The 15,042-nt window shown below is 37.9% G+C and overlaps 1 protein-coding gene across 5 annotated transcripts in view; it reads right to left on the bottom strand.

Annotated features, from left to right (window-relative positions):
* Positions 1-15,042, bottom strand: part of Sbno1 (strawberry notch homolog 1) — a 57,564-nt gene that overhangs the window by 7,728 nt on the left and 34,794 nt on the right. For all 5 annotated transcript variants that reach the window (XM_071616169.1, XM_071616178.1, XM_027921331.3 and 2 more), the window contains 12 exons: positions 13,674-13,871; positions 13,125-13,292; positions 12,075-12,250; positions 11,530-11,661; positions 10,166-10,301; positions 9,120-9,232; positions 8,948-9,019; positions 8,240-8,339; positions 5,525-5,599; positions 4,245-4,391; positions 4,067-4,161; positions 3,881-3,973 (listed from right to left, as the gene is read on the bottom strand). In XM_071616169.1, coding sequence (XP_071472270.1) covers positions 3,881-3,973; positions 4,067-4,161; positions 4,245-4,391; positions 5,525-5,599; positions 8,240-8,339; positions 8,948-9,019; positions 9,120-9,232; positions 10,166-10,301; positions 11,530-11,661; positions 12,075-12,250; positions 13,125-13,292; positions 13,674-13,871 — 1,505 coding nt within the window. The remainder of the gene's footprint in view (positions 1-3,880; positions 3,974-4,066; positions 4,162-4,244; positions 4,392-5,524; positions 5,600-8,239; positions 8,340-8,947; positions 9,020-9,119; positions 9,233-10,165; positions 10,302-11,529; positions 11,662-12,074; positions 12,251-13,124; positions 13,293-13,673; positions 13,872-15,042) is intronic.

The following is a 15,042-nucleotide window of genomic DNA, read 5'->3' as shown; positions in this document are numbered from 1 at the left end:
TTGTAGGTGGACACAATACCTTTCTTTTATTTTTATGTGGTGCTGAGGATCAAATCCAGTGCCTCAAGCATGCTAGGTGAGCACACTACCACTGAACCACAACTGTAGCCCCCAGCCCTTCTCATTTTGAAGAAAGGTCTCAATAAACTGCCCAGGGTAGTCTCCCAAACAGCTCAGATTAAAAGGTGTGCACCATACTGAGTCTTGGCTGAATATTTTTAATTTTTTAAAAATTTGGACTTATAAGAGGTATTTGAGGGGCTGGGGGTGTGGCTCAAGCGGTAGCGCGCTCGCCTGGCATGCGTGCGGCCCGGGTTCGATCCTCAGCACCACATACAAACAAAGATGTTGTGTCCACCGAGAATTAAAATAAATAAATAAATATTTAAACAAAAAAAAAAAGAGGTATTTGAGGAAAAGGAATTATTTCTTCTTTAATAAGGTACAGAACTTCCAAGCAATTCTCTCTTTTTTTTTTTGGTGGGGGTACTGGGAATTGAACCCAGGAGTACTCGACCACTGAGCCACATCCCCAACCCTATTTTGTATTTTACTTAGAGACAGGGTCTACACTGAGTTATTTAGCGCCTCACTTTTTGCTGAGGCTGGCTCTGAACTAGTGATCCTCCGATCTCAGCCTCCTGAGCTGCTGGGATTATAGGCATGCACCACTGTGCCCAGCTCCAAGCAATAGTCTCTAGTATGGAAATGGAGGGAAAATTTTATAACACAAATGCTTTACCACCTCCTCCACACAATATAACAGCGCTCAATAACAGTGCTCACTGAGCTATTAATTTTATATTATGATAAAAGCCACGTCTTACAATGGTTAAAAGGCAGTATTTCACTCTCTAATTTGTGGACGTTAAAGATGCTTTGTCTTTTACCTGTTCAAGTTTAAAAAAAAATTTTTTTACTATAATTTACATAATTATAGTAAAGTCACAAAATAATAAAGGGAAAATTACACTTTTAAAGTTTCCATCAGATGATGTGAAACACACTAACTGTCCCTTAGAGGACATGCAATGTCCTATAAGTGTCATGCTAACTAGTTACAGTTACAAAATAAATCATCATGGTATAAGGGAAATAAAGGTGACCCTTTCCACTGCTGCTTAAGGATAGCACACATTATACACATAACGCATGTCTGCTTAATGCTGTGGAGGTTCAGAGACAAATGGCTGCACATTCCTGGAATGATGCCCCTCTAGAACCATTGCCCTTGGGATCCAGTCTCCGAATGCCATGTGGGAAACCAATTACCACATCCTTCTACTCAAGGGGAGCTAAAAATCAGAACTTTCAACCAATTCTGAAAATAATTTCAATTAAAAAAACAACAGCACCCTATTTAAACTAATTAATCAAAATCCAATCTAGGGGAAAACCTGAATAAAATGGGTTATTTATTTAGTGGTGCTGGGAATTGAACCCATACCTTGTGCATGGGAGGCAAGCACTCTACCAAATGAGCTATATCCCCAGCCCCTAAACTAGGTTAATTATTAACATCCTATTTGATTGTTAACATCATAATTGTGATACTACAGTCTTGCAAAATATTACCATAAAGGGAAGTGGGCAAAGTATATAACGATTTCTCAAAAAATTTTTTTTTCTTTTTGTATGGAGAATTGAATCTAAGGGGGCTTGACCACTGAACTACATCCCCACTTCTTTTTATTTTAAGACATTTGCTGGTATTACAGGTGTGCACCACCACGCCTGGCTCTAAATTCTTTTAGATGCACGTGAATCCACATCCATTAAAAAAATTCTCCCAGCACCACTCAAAACTAACAAGCAAGCAAGCCAGGCATGGTGGTATATGTCTATAGATACAGATACTCAGGAGGTTGCAGCAGGAGGATCACTTGAGCCCAGGAGTTCAAGGTCACCCTGAGCAACAAAATAAGACCACATCTTACAGAAAAGGAAAAAAACCTCAAAACTCCAAAACTACAAACTAGAAGCCAGATGGTTTGAGGGCTCTACTTTAAATCAGGAACCAGCAAATTGGACTCTACCCTGAGGCTCCTAAGTTTAAGTACAGTTCAAAAAAGGAAGGAAAGAGAGAAAAAGAAATAAAAAAAAAAAAAAAAAAAAGAAAGGATATATAACATAGACCAGAGATTGCTTTCAAAACCTGACACAGTTATTATCAATTGGGCCTTTTACAGAAAGGTTAAGGGAATTATGCTGTTTATGACACCATCGTATATGATTCCCTCATGCACTTATTTATTTTTGGCACTGGACATCCAACCAAGACCTTGCATATGCTAAGCACTCACTCTACCACTGAGCTACATCTCCAGCCCCACTGCAGTTGATCTCTGTCTTTACAGCTGTCACTCCATAAATAGTTCCAAAATGTGAATTTACAACCAATGGAATATTGTCCATCCTTTTCAAAAAGGAATGAGGAGGCTCCAACACATGCCATAATATGAATAAACCTGGAAGACATTAGACTAAGGGAAATAAGTCAGACATAAAAAAGCAAATATAGTATGATTCAATTTACATTAGGTATCTAGAATAGACAAATTCATAGAATAAGTAGAACAGTGGTAGCTGGCGTAATGGGGCATTATGGCTTAATGGTCTGAGTTTGGGATAATTAAAACTTTTGGACAGAAGTTGGTGATGGGTTGCAAAATACTGTGACTATAATTAATGCTACTGAAATGTATCCTTCAAAATAATTAAAATAATAGATTTATATAATATAGGTCCACATAAACAAACAAACAAATAAATAACAATAATATAAGCCCCAATACGGGAGAAAGCCAAAAAAGTAGAATATGAGAAATCATTCAAAAAATAAAATTTATAAAATTTTCTGAAATAAGATTTGAAACTACTGAAAGCATAAAACATTCCTGACAATATAGTGAAACTACTATATTTATTTATTTACCAGGGACTGAATCCAGGATTGCTTAACCACCAACCCACATCCCCAGCTCTTTTTTATATTTTATTAGAGACAGGGTCTCTCTGAGCTGCTTAGGACCTTGCTAAATTGCTGGGTTTGATCTCACAATCCTCCTGCCTCAGCCTCCTAAGTCGATGGGATTATAGGCATGCACCACTGCATCTGGCAAAATTACTATATTTTAAAGAGAACATTCTTTGAGCATTTAGGCAAAAGAAATAAATTAAAAATGAAAGAAAGGGGCTGGGGCTGGAGCTCATCGGTAAAATGCTTGTCTTGCATGTGTGAAGCCCGGGGTTCAATCCTCAACACCACATAAATAAAATAAAGGCACTGTGTCCACCTACAACTTAAAAAAATAAATTAAAATAAATAAATAAAAAAGAAGAAGGAAGAAAGAAAGAAACAAAGAAAGAAAGACCAGAGCACCAGAAACTTTGAGGACAACCTTTTATCCCAGAAGAACACAGTAGCACATTTAAGATGCCAAGGGAAAAAATGTGAACCTATGACTTTGTCTATGGTAAACATGTCTCTTAAGTATAGGGGCAGAGAAAAACTGACTAGCTGGCAGCAACTCAAGGCAATATTCCCACAAGCACTTCTAAATCACTCAAAAAAAACCTCCAAAAAACAACAAAAAACCCATGAAGCATTAAGAAGATTAAAGAAAACTGTTATATTATTTTTAAAAAAGATTTGATTTACTAAGAATAAATTAAAATTATGAACTTGAGTGTAGTAGTGACCCTGTAAATATATTAAGTAAAAAAGCATGTAAAACGGATAAACATACAATCACAAGAATAAACCATCACAACAGAGACAGAAACAACCATAAATGTACAAAAAAAAGGGAAGAGACAGATGCTGGCAGTAAAAAGCATCATGTATTTGAGCAGCCAAGATCCAAAGGAGACATCGTACTTGCAGTGACAAGTAAAAGCCGTCATCTGGTCCTGTCAGCTCCGCCCAAATCTTGGTTGCTTCCTCCCAAGACATTCCCCTCTCTACACTAATCTGTAAAAGAAATCACGGGATTTAAATTAAATTAGCTCTGTAAATGCCCATCACACAATTGAACACGAACATGAACACACTTTTCAAACTTACTGTGTATAATTCTACGTGGCCAGAAGTTGAATATCCTGGAGTCAGAAACTTCTTAACATCACTTTTCCTCACCTTTTCATCTCCAGAACCAAGATCTTAAATGAGAAAAAGCAACATGTAAATGTAAAATGAACACTGATTAGGAATTCATGTGACATGTTAAAAATTCCTCACTTACCTAGGATTCCCATATCATATCTTCCATTTTTTTTGGCATTTTGCACAACGGCAGTAAGTGTGTCCGCAAAATACTGAAACAATGCATTCTGCTGATGCACCTCCATGCCCAGAATTCTATTTAAGAATTTTCCTATGTTGTTATAATCTGCAACAAGATTATATGAACAATTTCATGCATTCAAATGTTAATTAAAATTCTTCTTATCCCTCGAGACAAACTTCAACTTCCACATTATTTTGCAAAGTCTTCCCTTTCAACTCTTATGCTGTCCCTACAATAGGGCTATAATTTGCCCATTTCTACCTTTAGCCATTAGCACTGTAGTGCACATTCAGGACATGTTGGCAAATTGATTTTTGGCGTTTTCAACTTTGCTAAAGGAAAATTATGAACACAATTTAGAACTGTTTCATCAACATTAAATCTTCACTCAAGTTGGGAGCAGTGGCACATGCTTGTCAGCCAAGCTACTTAGGAGGCTGAAGCAGGTGGACTGCAAGTTCAAGGCCAGCATGGACAACTTGTAGGACCCTGTCTTTTTTTTTTTTTTTTTTTGAAACTGCCTTTAAAAAAAAAACTTATTTTTATTTTTTAGTTTTAGGTGGACATAATATCTTCATTTTATACTTATGTGGTGCTGAGAATCGAACCCAGTGCCTCACGCATGCTAGGTGAGTGTGCTACTACTTGAGCCTCATCCCCAGCCCAAGACCCTGTCTTAAAATAACAAGGCTAGGGATACAGGTCAGTGGTAAAGTGTCCCTGGCTTGAATCCTCATCACCATAAACATATACAAAAAAACTTAGAACTAAGTTCTAAGTCCTATGAAAACCAGTGAATCTCAACCTTGTCTGGAACACTTGTAAGCTTTGGAAAACTACCACCATCTGTGCTCCACACCTGGAGCCAGTATTACTTAAAAGTTAAACAGTTGATCATATTTGCAGTCAGGTTTGAGAACTACTGCTCAGTAGGCGTAAGAGACTTTTCACTTCATTTGAATAAACCACAATACCCAAAAGCACACAGAGTGGTCAATAATGATAGATTAAGAACTATTGACTAAGGCTGGGGATATGGCTCAGAGATACAGTAATCTTCCCTGGCATGCATGAGGCCCTGGGTTTGATCCCCAGCACCCAAAGACGGTGCAAAAACAAAAACAAGAACACAACTACTGACCTAAAAGCTTCCTCTCTGTTGACAAAAACAAATATGACAAAATGGACTTCACTAATTTAAGCGTTACATGCACATACAAAGTTAACAATACTACCTTTATCAAGAGTAAGAATTCCCGAGCGATCTTCTACATTGATCAGGCCAACTCCTATCAGTCCTTGTCGAACATCTGTAAGAAAATAAATTTGTAAGAAGCCTAATTCAAACAATCCAATGAGCTATTACACAACTAATCTAACTAGATAAATAATTCTACGTTAAGATCCAGCCCATCCGGGCATGGTGGCACAGCCCTGTAAATTCCAGCTACTGGGGATGCTGAGGTAGGAGGATTACAACTTGGAGACCAGCTTGGGCAAGTTAGCAAGACCTCATCAAAAACAAAAAGGGCTGGGGATGCTGCTTAGTGGTAGAGCACAGGACTATCGTGTGGAAGACCCTGGGTTCGATCTCCAAGGACAGAGGACGGGGAAAAATTTCAACCTACATATCTTCCACAGTTCCAAGTAGATGAATAAAGTGATACTCACAGTCCCCAAAGGTCTTTAGCCACTCCAAAATCCTGCAGTACTCAAACCTCATACTATATTACCTTCATTCTTGTTTTTTCTTTCCTAGGGTACGGGGGTTCAAACCCAGGACACCTTGTGCTTGCTAAGAAGGTGACTTATTGAAATGTATATACCCCTGGACCTTCATTAAAATATCTTTCCAATAGCAATACCACACAATGGAGACCTTTCTTTATGCAGCTATCACGCACAGAATCTCAACCATTTTGGACAATCAGCAGAATATTGATCAAATAATTGTATAAATTAATAACATAATAATTCTTCTATCCAGATGTTACCATTATTGACAAAGTAATGCAAAAGGTAAATAACACGTAGTCAATATGCCTTGAATTCTAATACTAAGAGGGGAGTTTATGGACTTTTTTTTAAAAAAAGTAGGAGATTGGGAGTAGAGCTCAGTGATAGAGCACATGGCTAGCATGCACAAGGCCTTGGATTCGAACATGAGTATTGTAAAAGAAAGAAGAAAACCCAAACACCAAATACCAAAAGGAAAAAAAAAAAAGGTATATAGGTTCCAACCCAAACTTACAGAATAAGAGTAAATAAGCGAAGAGGGTCAACTCTGACCCAGACTTCTCCTTTTGGGAATCACTCCAATTGGGGAAAAATCACCTATATGTAAGGATAGCTGTGTAAGTTCAGCACTGTTTCTGGTGGCAAAAAATAGGAAACCATCTGAACAAAGTAAGTGAATAAACTGTCAGATTATTGTTGCTATTAGCATGTATGAGACCCTGGGTTTGCTCCCTAGTACCATAAAACAAATGAACACAATAAGTAAATAAAAGAACACCCCAGCTGTTAAATAGAGAAAAGATGTGGAGTGCTGCCTCTGTTCACACCGTCAATTTCTGTGATTTCAGGGTTAAAAATTAAATGTGACTATTAACTTGTCATTCTGGAGAGAGGGGTTACTAGAAATTGAGCCCAGGGTTGCTCTACCATTGAGCTACATCCACAGCTCCCCTTTTTTTGTACCAGGGATTGAACTCAGGGGCACTTGACCATTGAACCACATCCACAGCCCTTTTTTGTACTTTATTTAGAGACAGGGTCTCACTGAGTTGCTTAAGACCTTGCTAAGTTGCTGAGGCTGGCTTTGAACTCATGATCCTCTTGCCTCAGCCTCTAGAGCTGCTGGGATTACAGGCATACACCATCGCACCCAGCTCCACAGCCCATTTTTTATTTTGAGATAGGGTCTCACTAAATTGCTGAGGCTGGCCTCAAACTTAAGATCCTCCCACCTCAGCAGCCTCTTGAGTAACTGAAATTATAAGATATCCATCACCATGCCCAGTTTCACTATACTTTAGTTGATTTTCATTATTTACAATGAATAAGTGATCATTTAATAATAACAGTAATTTTGTATACTCCCTCCAATGATCAAAAAAGTGAAAGAGAAAGAGTCTCCTTTCTTGGTCATTGGAGGTCTCTGAAGGAAAATAAGAACTGAGTTAAAGCTTTGTCATTTCTTCTGTCAAAAGACAGGGATGATGACTACCCTTATCTGGAAGGTCAACACAGACTATTACAGATGCATATTAGTATGTCCTGATATACTGGAAAGCACTTTCTAGTGAAAAATGTCAATTCCACAATGACAACGCTTTAAGTTACCTGGTCTCTCCTTATATTTCAAAATATTTTCAGTTTTCTGAACTACTAAAATCTAAACTACTTATATTAACGGGGTGAGAAAAGTATAGATTTATAAATTTGGAATGAGTAATTCCCATAGTACTAGCAAGGATTTTTTTTTTTTTTAAGTATGAAAATTTCAAAAAAGAAGATCCTATAAGCCACATGTGCCCATTACCTAGTTTTTACAATGGTTACTATGTCCTTTCATCTACAATCCCCACAAAACCCATCCCCCAGATTATTCACCTTGAGGTTTTTTTAACATTAAAATGAAATTTTAAAAGGTATTTGGCAGAGTGATTTAATTTTTAAAAAAACTACCCTCTTCAAGTAAGTTCAGTTCTAAGACAACATGCAATAAATTCTGCCAAGAGCAAAAGCACTTTCATATGAATTCAGTTACTTATAACCAATCTGTTTATTATAAAAAGTAAACTAAGTTATCTGAAGTTTATAAGTTGTGTTCAAAGAAAAATAAAAACTAAAAAATAATAAATGTTAGAACAGGTTTTAATATATTCCTGTCAGTAAGTATTCTTCATGGTTATGACTTTTTTGTTATCACTATTTTTAAAAATTACCTTTAAAGAATTCTCCGGGATAGTCTGGAGGTGGTGATACCATAGGAGAGTCCAAATTTACAATTGATTTCATAACAATTTCTAAAGCATTTCTTCCATACTACAATAAAAACCAAAATATTTTAACCCACTTTCAGCACTTACAACATTTTTCAATTACATTTTAGACTGAATAAACTATTATTGTACTGAAGAATTCAAGACTAAAAGTTCTCAATTATCTATATATTTGATATGTCAGTACCTCCTACATGCTATGCAAGTGCTCTCCACATGCCACATTGTATGTCTATTCTGTTGCCGAGATCAAGCCTATGTACACATTGTTCAATAAACAATAATTTGCTTTACACTTCCAGGAACTTGCACTTGATTCATTCCTATTTATTATATTTCTATTTCCCAATAGAAGTGGAAAGATAACTATATTGCAGTAGGCTCACTAAAGATGTAACATACATTTGAAATTCCGTCTTAAAGGAAGTCATAATATAAAAGCAAAACTAAAACTGCAGGCAGAGTTTTCAATTATATTTTTGGCAGTACTGGGGATTGAATCCATGCCTCACACTTGCTAGTTAAGTGTTCTACCAGTGAGCTACAGCCCCAGCCCATTTTCAGTTTTAAACAGTAACCTCTTTTCCTTTTGTCACTATAGACATCACATACTTCCATAAGTTTTCAAAAATACTGAATGCCAAAACATACCTTATTATCAAAGTTGAACCTGCTCAGGTCCCTGGATTCTGTTGCTCGCCTGTCTCCATGTGTAAGGGCCCCCTAGCAAAACACAATTTCCAATCAAAGCATGGTTAGCCCCCTTACTAGAAGACAGGTAACACAGACCATCTTTTACACACTAGACTACTCAAAAACTTACCAAACTCTCAAGTCTTTTAGCAACAATAGATGCAAATCTTTGTTCTCCCGCCAACTCAGAAATCAAAAAGACGTACTCGGGAGCAGTAACTTGGTTTGATCTATGAGTTCTTCCTGTAACAACATTTTCTTAGATGTCAATGATTACATTCACTAGAGACAGATACTCTGAGATATTTTCCTAGCATTTAAAATTAAGCTTATACTGAATAACCCATTAAGAGGAAAACAAAGAAATTTTTAACATTTTCCATAGCTACCCAAAAGTACACAGGTGAAAATACTGACAAAAGAAATGCAAATTCAGAGGAATACTCCCCCTTATGAGGAAACAGAACCTTTTGTGAGACTTAAATACTCAAAGTATTATTATTGCTTAGTTTTGGGTAACCATAATGTTGCTAATATGCGGGCACTTTGGATTCTGCCAAAATTGTTGATATTAAATTACCATGTGTCAGGAATATGAAAATGGAAAGCACTAATGATGTACCATTAGTAGAGCTCCTGAGGACTGAAAAAGGGACATGGAAGAAAGAGATGCTGTAACACAAACCCCATAAATCCTACAGGTCCAAAATGAAGATACTTGTAAGAAGCCTCATTCTTAGATAAAATGCCAGAAAGCCCATGAAGTCTCCCAGATCTCTCTCTCTCTCTCTATTCAGGGGGCGGGCTTTGTATGCCACGGATTGAACCGAGGGGCACTTCACCACTGAGCCACATCCCCAGTGCTTTTTAATACATTATTTAGAGAGAGGTTCTCACTGAATTGCTTGGGCCTCACTAAGTTGCTAAGGCTGGCTTTGAACTCATGATCGTCCTGTCTTAGCCTCTGGACCCACTGGGATTACAGGCATGCACCACCATGCCCAGCGGATAGTTTTAAAAATAGAAAACAATTCATGAAGCACTATATGTCATAATGTATATACAATATACCTTAAATGCAAAATCCAAGATTTCAAGTTCTAAAATTTTATGTATGTACACACTTGCCCTATGATTCCCAGGATCCACCTGGTAAAATTCAGTGTAAGAACTCACCAAATTGTTGAATTGCTCTATCAGCACTCCATGGTAACTCCAAAGTCATATGAACTCTTCGCCTTTGATTTTTGGCTCTCCGATCTGCTTGTAATGAAATACCTGAGCTAGCAGCTTCTGAGATGATAGCAATATTCTATATTAAATATAAGAAAAAGAAAAATCACTTTTGTACACAAACAGGGCAGGCCCTAATTAAATACTATTATCTGCCTTTCTCAATAATAGGACTCCCAGTTTTAGCTGGATACATGAATGCCTAGCTAGAATCATGATCAGCTATCCAAGTCTCCCTTATGGCTACAAGTGGGCTTGTAACCAGTTGGATGTAGATAGTAAGGTAAGTACAATATCCTAAAACGTGTTTAAATGTGGGGGACAATCTGGGCATGGTGGTACAGGCCTGTAATCCCAATAACTTCAGAGGCTGGGGCAGGAGGAGAGCAAGTCTTCTCTTTGGTAATACTGGAGACTGAACCCAGTGGCGGTCTTCCATGGACCTATACATGGCCAGCTCTTTTTACTTTGAGGCAGGGTCTTAGCTGCAGAGTCCTGGAACTTGTGATACTCCAGTCTTAGCCACCTGGGATTACAGGTGTGCAGTACCATGACTGCCTTTTATTTTTAGAAGACAACTTTAGGGGGTTGGGATTGTGGTTCAGCGATAGAGCACTCGTCTAGCACGGGCGGGACCCGGGTTCGATCCTCAGCACCACATTAAAAAAAAAAAAAGAAAGAGAGGAAGGAAAGAAAGGAAAGGAAGGAAGGAAGGAAGAAAGGCATTGTGTTTGGGGGGGGAAGACAACTTTAGGACAGAAGTTACATGCCTATTATTCTTTTTTAGTAAATAACTGGGACTATTTTACATGTTTTTATTATCATTTAATCATAAATTGAATACAATGAACCGGATATGGTTCTTGATAGTTTTGGGGTTTTTCTTTTTTAATGCACACTTGTGGATTCAATCCAGGGCCTTAAATATGCAAGGCAAACACTCTGGCACTGAGTTACACATCCTCAGCTCCCTTTTATTTTTACATAGGGTTTCACTAATGTGCCCAGGCTGATCTGCAATTTCTTGCCTCAGCCTACCAAGCAGTTGGCATTACAGGTGATAAATGTGAACCACCACACTAGGCATAGTTTTATAACATTTTTAAAAAAACAACTGTGAGGATGAAGGTTGTAGCAAAGTGATAGAACACTTGCCTAGCATGCACAAGGCCACGGAGTCAATCCATAGAACCACATGGATTTGCGCACAAAAGGTAATTTTAATAGGGAAAAAAGCCCTAAAGCTTAACATATGGGAATTCTTCCTTTCCCTTTTTTATAAATGAAAGCATCTAAGAAAAACATACCTTATCTCCATCCATAAATCTTTGTTTTTCTGTGATATTTAGTATTTCCACAGGCACATCAAGTTCAGATCTTGACTCATAAGATATGCTTCCATCGTCATTGCTCACAACCCGCCCCTTGCGGCCAGTCATCTGAGAAAAATGAAGACATTACAACAATGGTACTTGACTCTGGGGCATGCAACTCAGCAGCTCCTTCATTAAAGAAATTTAGGTAGCAGAAATAGACAATACTGCAACATAGTCCCTGAGAAAAACTGACACATGGCCACCATCACAAGGACTCTAATTCAAGTGTAGCAAGCACTGAGACTCAGGGCTCCAGACACACTTGTATACTGGAGACAAGATTTCATCAGCTCCAGGACAACTAGAGTAGAATGAGTGTTCTAAGAGTTACCAGAGGAAACCAGAAAGATTATGATGTGGTGATACCCATGCCACAAGTCACTCCACAGGGCTTAAATACCACTCAGTTATAACTTTTAAAAGTGGCTACATTGTTACCAAAACGACATAGCTCTAATAAAGTCCCACACATTTACCTCAGCAACGTTCTCTGGACCACCAAGCTCATCAATAAGTTCATCCAGAGTATTAGGCGGCAGGTCTTCGGCAAGCTTTTCCAATTTATCCAGAAGGTCTTTCTTCATCTGTTGGGCCCTTTCCACAGCATCCTGACTTGTTATGAGGCTACTGTTACTGTTGGTATTACTATTAGCTAGATTTAAAAGAATATTTTTTTAAAAAAAAAAATCAATACAAAGTTTAAAAACTTGTTTCATTTAAAAGTAAATTTTGGGGGCTGGGGTTGTGGCTCAGAGGCGTGCACCACTTGGTTTGATCCTTAGCACCTCAATCAATCAATAAACTGAAAGTCCAACAACTGAAAAAATATATATAAAGACTACACACACACACACACAGAAGAAAACCATATTAAAGATGGGTGTGTTGACCCATGACTATAATCCCAGTGGCTCAGGAGGATTTCAAGTTTGAGGCCAGCTTGGGCAACTTAGCCAGACCCTGTCTCAAAATAGAAAATAGAGGCTGGGGTTGTGCCTCAGTGGTAAAGTGCTTGCCTGGCATATGCGAGGTGTTGGGTTCAACCCTTAGCACTACATAAAAAAATGAATAAAGGTATTATGTCCAACTACAACTAAGAAGGGGGGGGGGGAGGATAACAAAGCTCAGTGGTAGAGCACCTAAGAGTTCAGTCCATAGTACCACAAAAAAGCATATTTTAGTCAGGCACAGTGGCGTACTCCTATAATCGCAACAATGGGGAGGATGAGTCAACAGGGTGGCAAGATCAAGGGCATCCTTGGTAACTTTGTGAGACCATCTCAAAACAAAAAATAAAGAGAGCACTGGGGTTATAACTTGCATGTACGAGGCACTGGATTCGATTCTTACGCCACATATAAGTAAAATAAAAGTCCACTGACAACAACAACAAAAAACATTAAAATACTACAGGGCTGGGGATATCAACTCAGTGGTAGAGTGCCCGGACTTCAATCCCTACTGTCACAATAAATAAACAGCATACATTACAGATAAAGCACATAAGCACATTTCTACAAAGATACCTGGTGTACTGTTAGGAGCGGGTGAGATAACAGGTGTAGATGAAAAACTAGGTCGTTTTGATCCAAGACCTGATGCTAATAAGGCACTTTGAATAGAATCTGGATCTATACTCTTCTTTTTTTTTTTATCTTTGTTTTTTTTGTGATCTTTTCTGATTAACCAGGGATCTGAAAGTCAAGAAAAGATGTCAAATCATCTGTTGAACACACAATATTTAAAGAAGACAACCCCTAACCTTTGAATATTTTTATATTGTGAACTGATACTTCTGAGTCGTCATCACAATGTCCAGTATAACCTTGCCATAAACACAGGCACCATCCCACATTTTGAAGTTCAATTAAAACAACTGCTCAAAACAGATTATCATCTGCCATAAATGAGGTTCAAACCTCCCAAAGACAGATAAGCTAGGAGCTTCCCACCAAGCAAAGGTTAGGACTATGTGACCATTTGTACTACACAGAAAAAAAGATGCTAATATTCCATTGTCGAATACCCTGGAGCATAATATCCTTCATTCACACCCAATACACAGAAAAACTTACCATCTTCATCATCTTCACTAGACTCATCTCTAAACGGATTGAAATCATCATCGTCTCCAGAGCTCATGTTTTTAGAGCTCTCATAGTCACTTTCTTCATTGTCAGAGGCATCAGACTCACTTCCACTGTCATCAGAACTGCTACCAGTAAGGCCACCAACTTTTCGAGCTTTTTTGGCTTCTCGAGCTATTTCTTCACCTACTCTCAAGTCGCAAAAAAGATAGTTAGCCAAAATACATTTTTAAAGACCAGGACATCACACTTAGGTCATGAGTTAATTCAAATGAGAAGCACAGACGGAAAACATTTAGGCAAATATATAATTACAAAGAAAACTCGCAATCAAATGCTAACCTTTTGGTTATAACCTAACAACTCAGGTTATATTCAATCATTCTTGAGAAAAAAATCAGATATCCAAGAACATACTCCAGACCTGCTTACAAAGTGCACATATTTCAAAACAAATTCAGGACAAAAGACTTAAGATGGAATCTCTGGGCCAAACACAATTTCATTGTGTAACAGGTTGTGGGAAGAGCCCAAATAATAAATACAGGTTCATGGTCATGGAATACATATAAAGTATCAATTTATAAATTCTCATTTTAAAGGTAAACAAGCTGTTGTTCTGAACTATTTTACTTATTATTTTAGTTCTGGGGACTCAACCCAGGGGTACTTTATCAATGAACTACATCCCCAACCCTTTTTTGCTTTTGAGACAGCCATTTCACCAGTTTCTCTAAGTTGCTGACACTGGCCTTGAACTTACTATCCCTGCTTCAGCCTCCTGCGTACCTGGGATTACAGGCATTTGCAATGAAAACCTGCCCAAATTCTTCATTTTTCATTTTGCGAAAAGGTTAGGTAAAGTTGCTGAGGCTGACCTTCAAATTGCAATCCTCCTGTCTCAGCTTCCCAAGCCACTAGGATTACAGGTGTGTACCACCATGCCCAGCCTAAAGGCTCTTTGAATTCCTCACGCAACTCTATTTATTAAAAGGCAGTTCTAACGATTGAAAGTCCCAGATTTTGGTCCACATGGCATTGTTCATTAGCCATGTGAAGGTGGAACATTCCTGAACCTATTTATCTTTTTTTGTGTTTTTGTTTTCCTGTCTATAAAACTAAAAAAGCAAAATCTAATTTCCTACGACCTCTGGTGGGTTAAATAACATAATATATGGTCAAATGCTTGACCACAGCGTCTAGCACCTGTCAACTGTTCAAGATCTAAATTAAAACAGGGTATAGTTTCACACTCAATACTACAGAAGCACACCAGTGAAAACTGACCACCTCTTGCCAGTATGAGGACAGTAGTTCATTCATAAAACAAAGTTGTTTCAAAATATTCAAATTTGGG

Source organism: Marmota flaviventris, chromosome 1 (assembly GCF_047511675.1).
Source record: "Marmota flaviventris isolate mMarFla1 chromosome 1, mMarFla1.hap1, whole genome shotgun sequence".
Classification (NCBI taxonomy): Eukaryota; Metazoa; Chordata; class Mammalia; order Rodentia; family Sciuridae; genus Marmota; species Marmota flaviventris.
The sequence above is the reverse complement of the archived record's forward strand: the minus strand, read 5'-3'. Positions and strand labels throughout refer to the sequence as shown.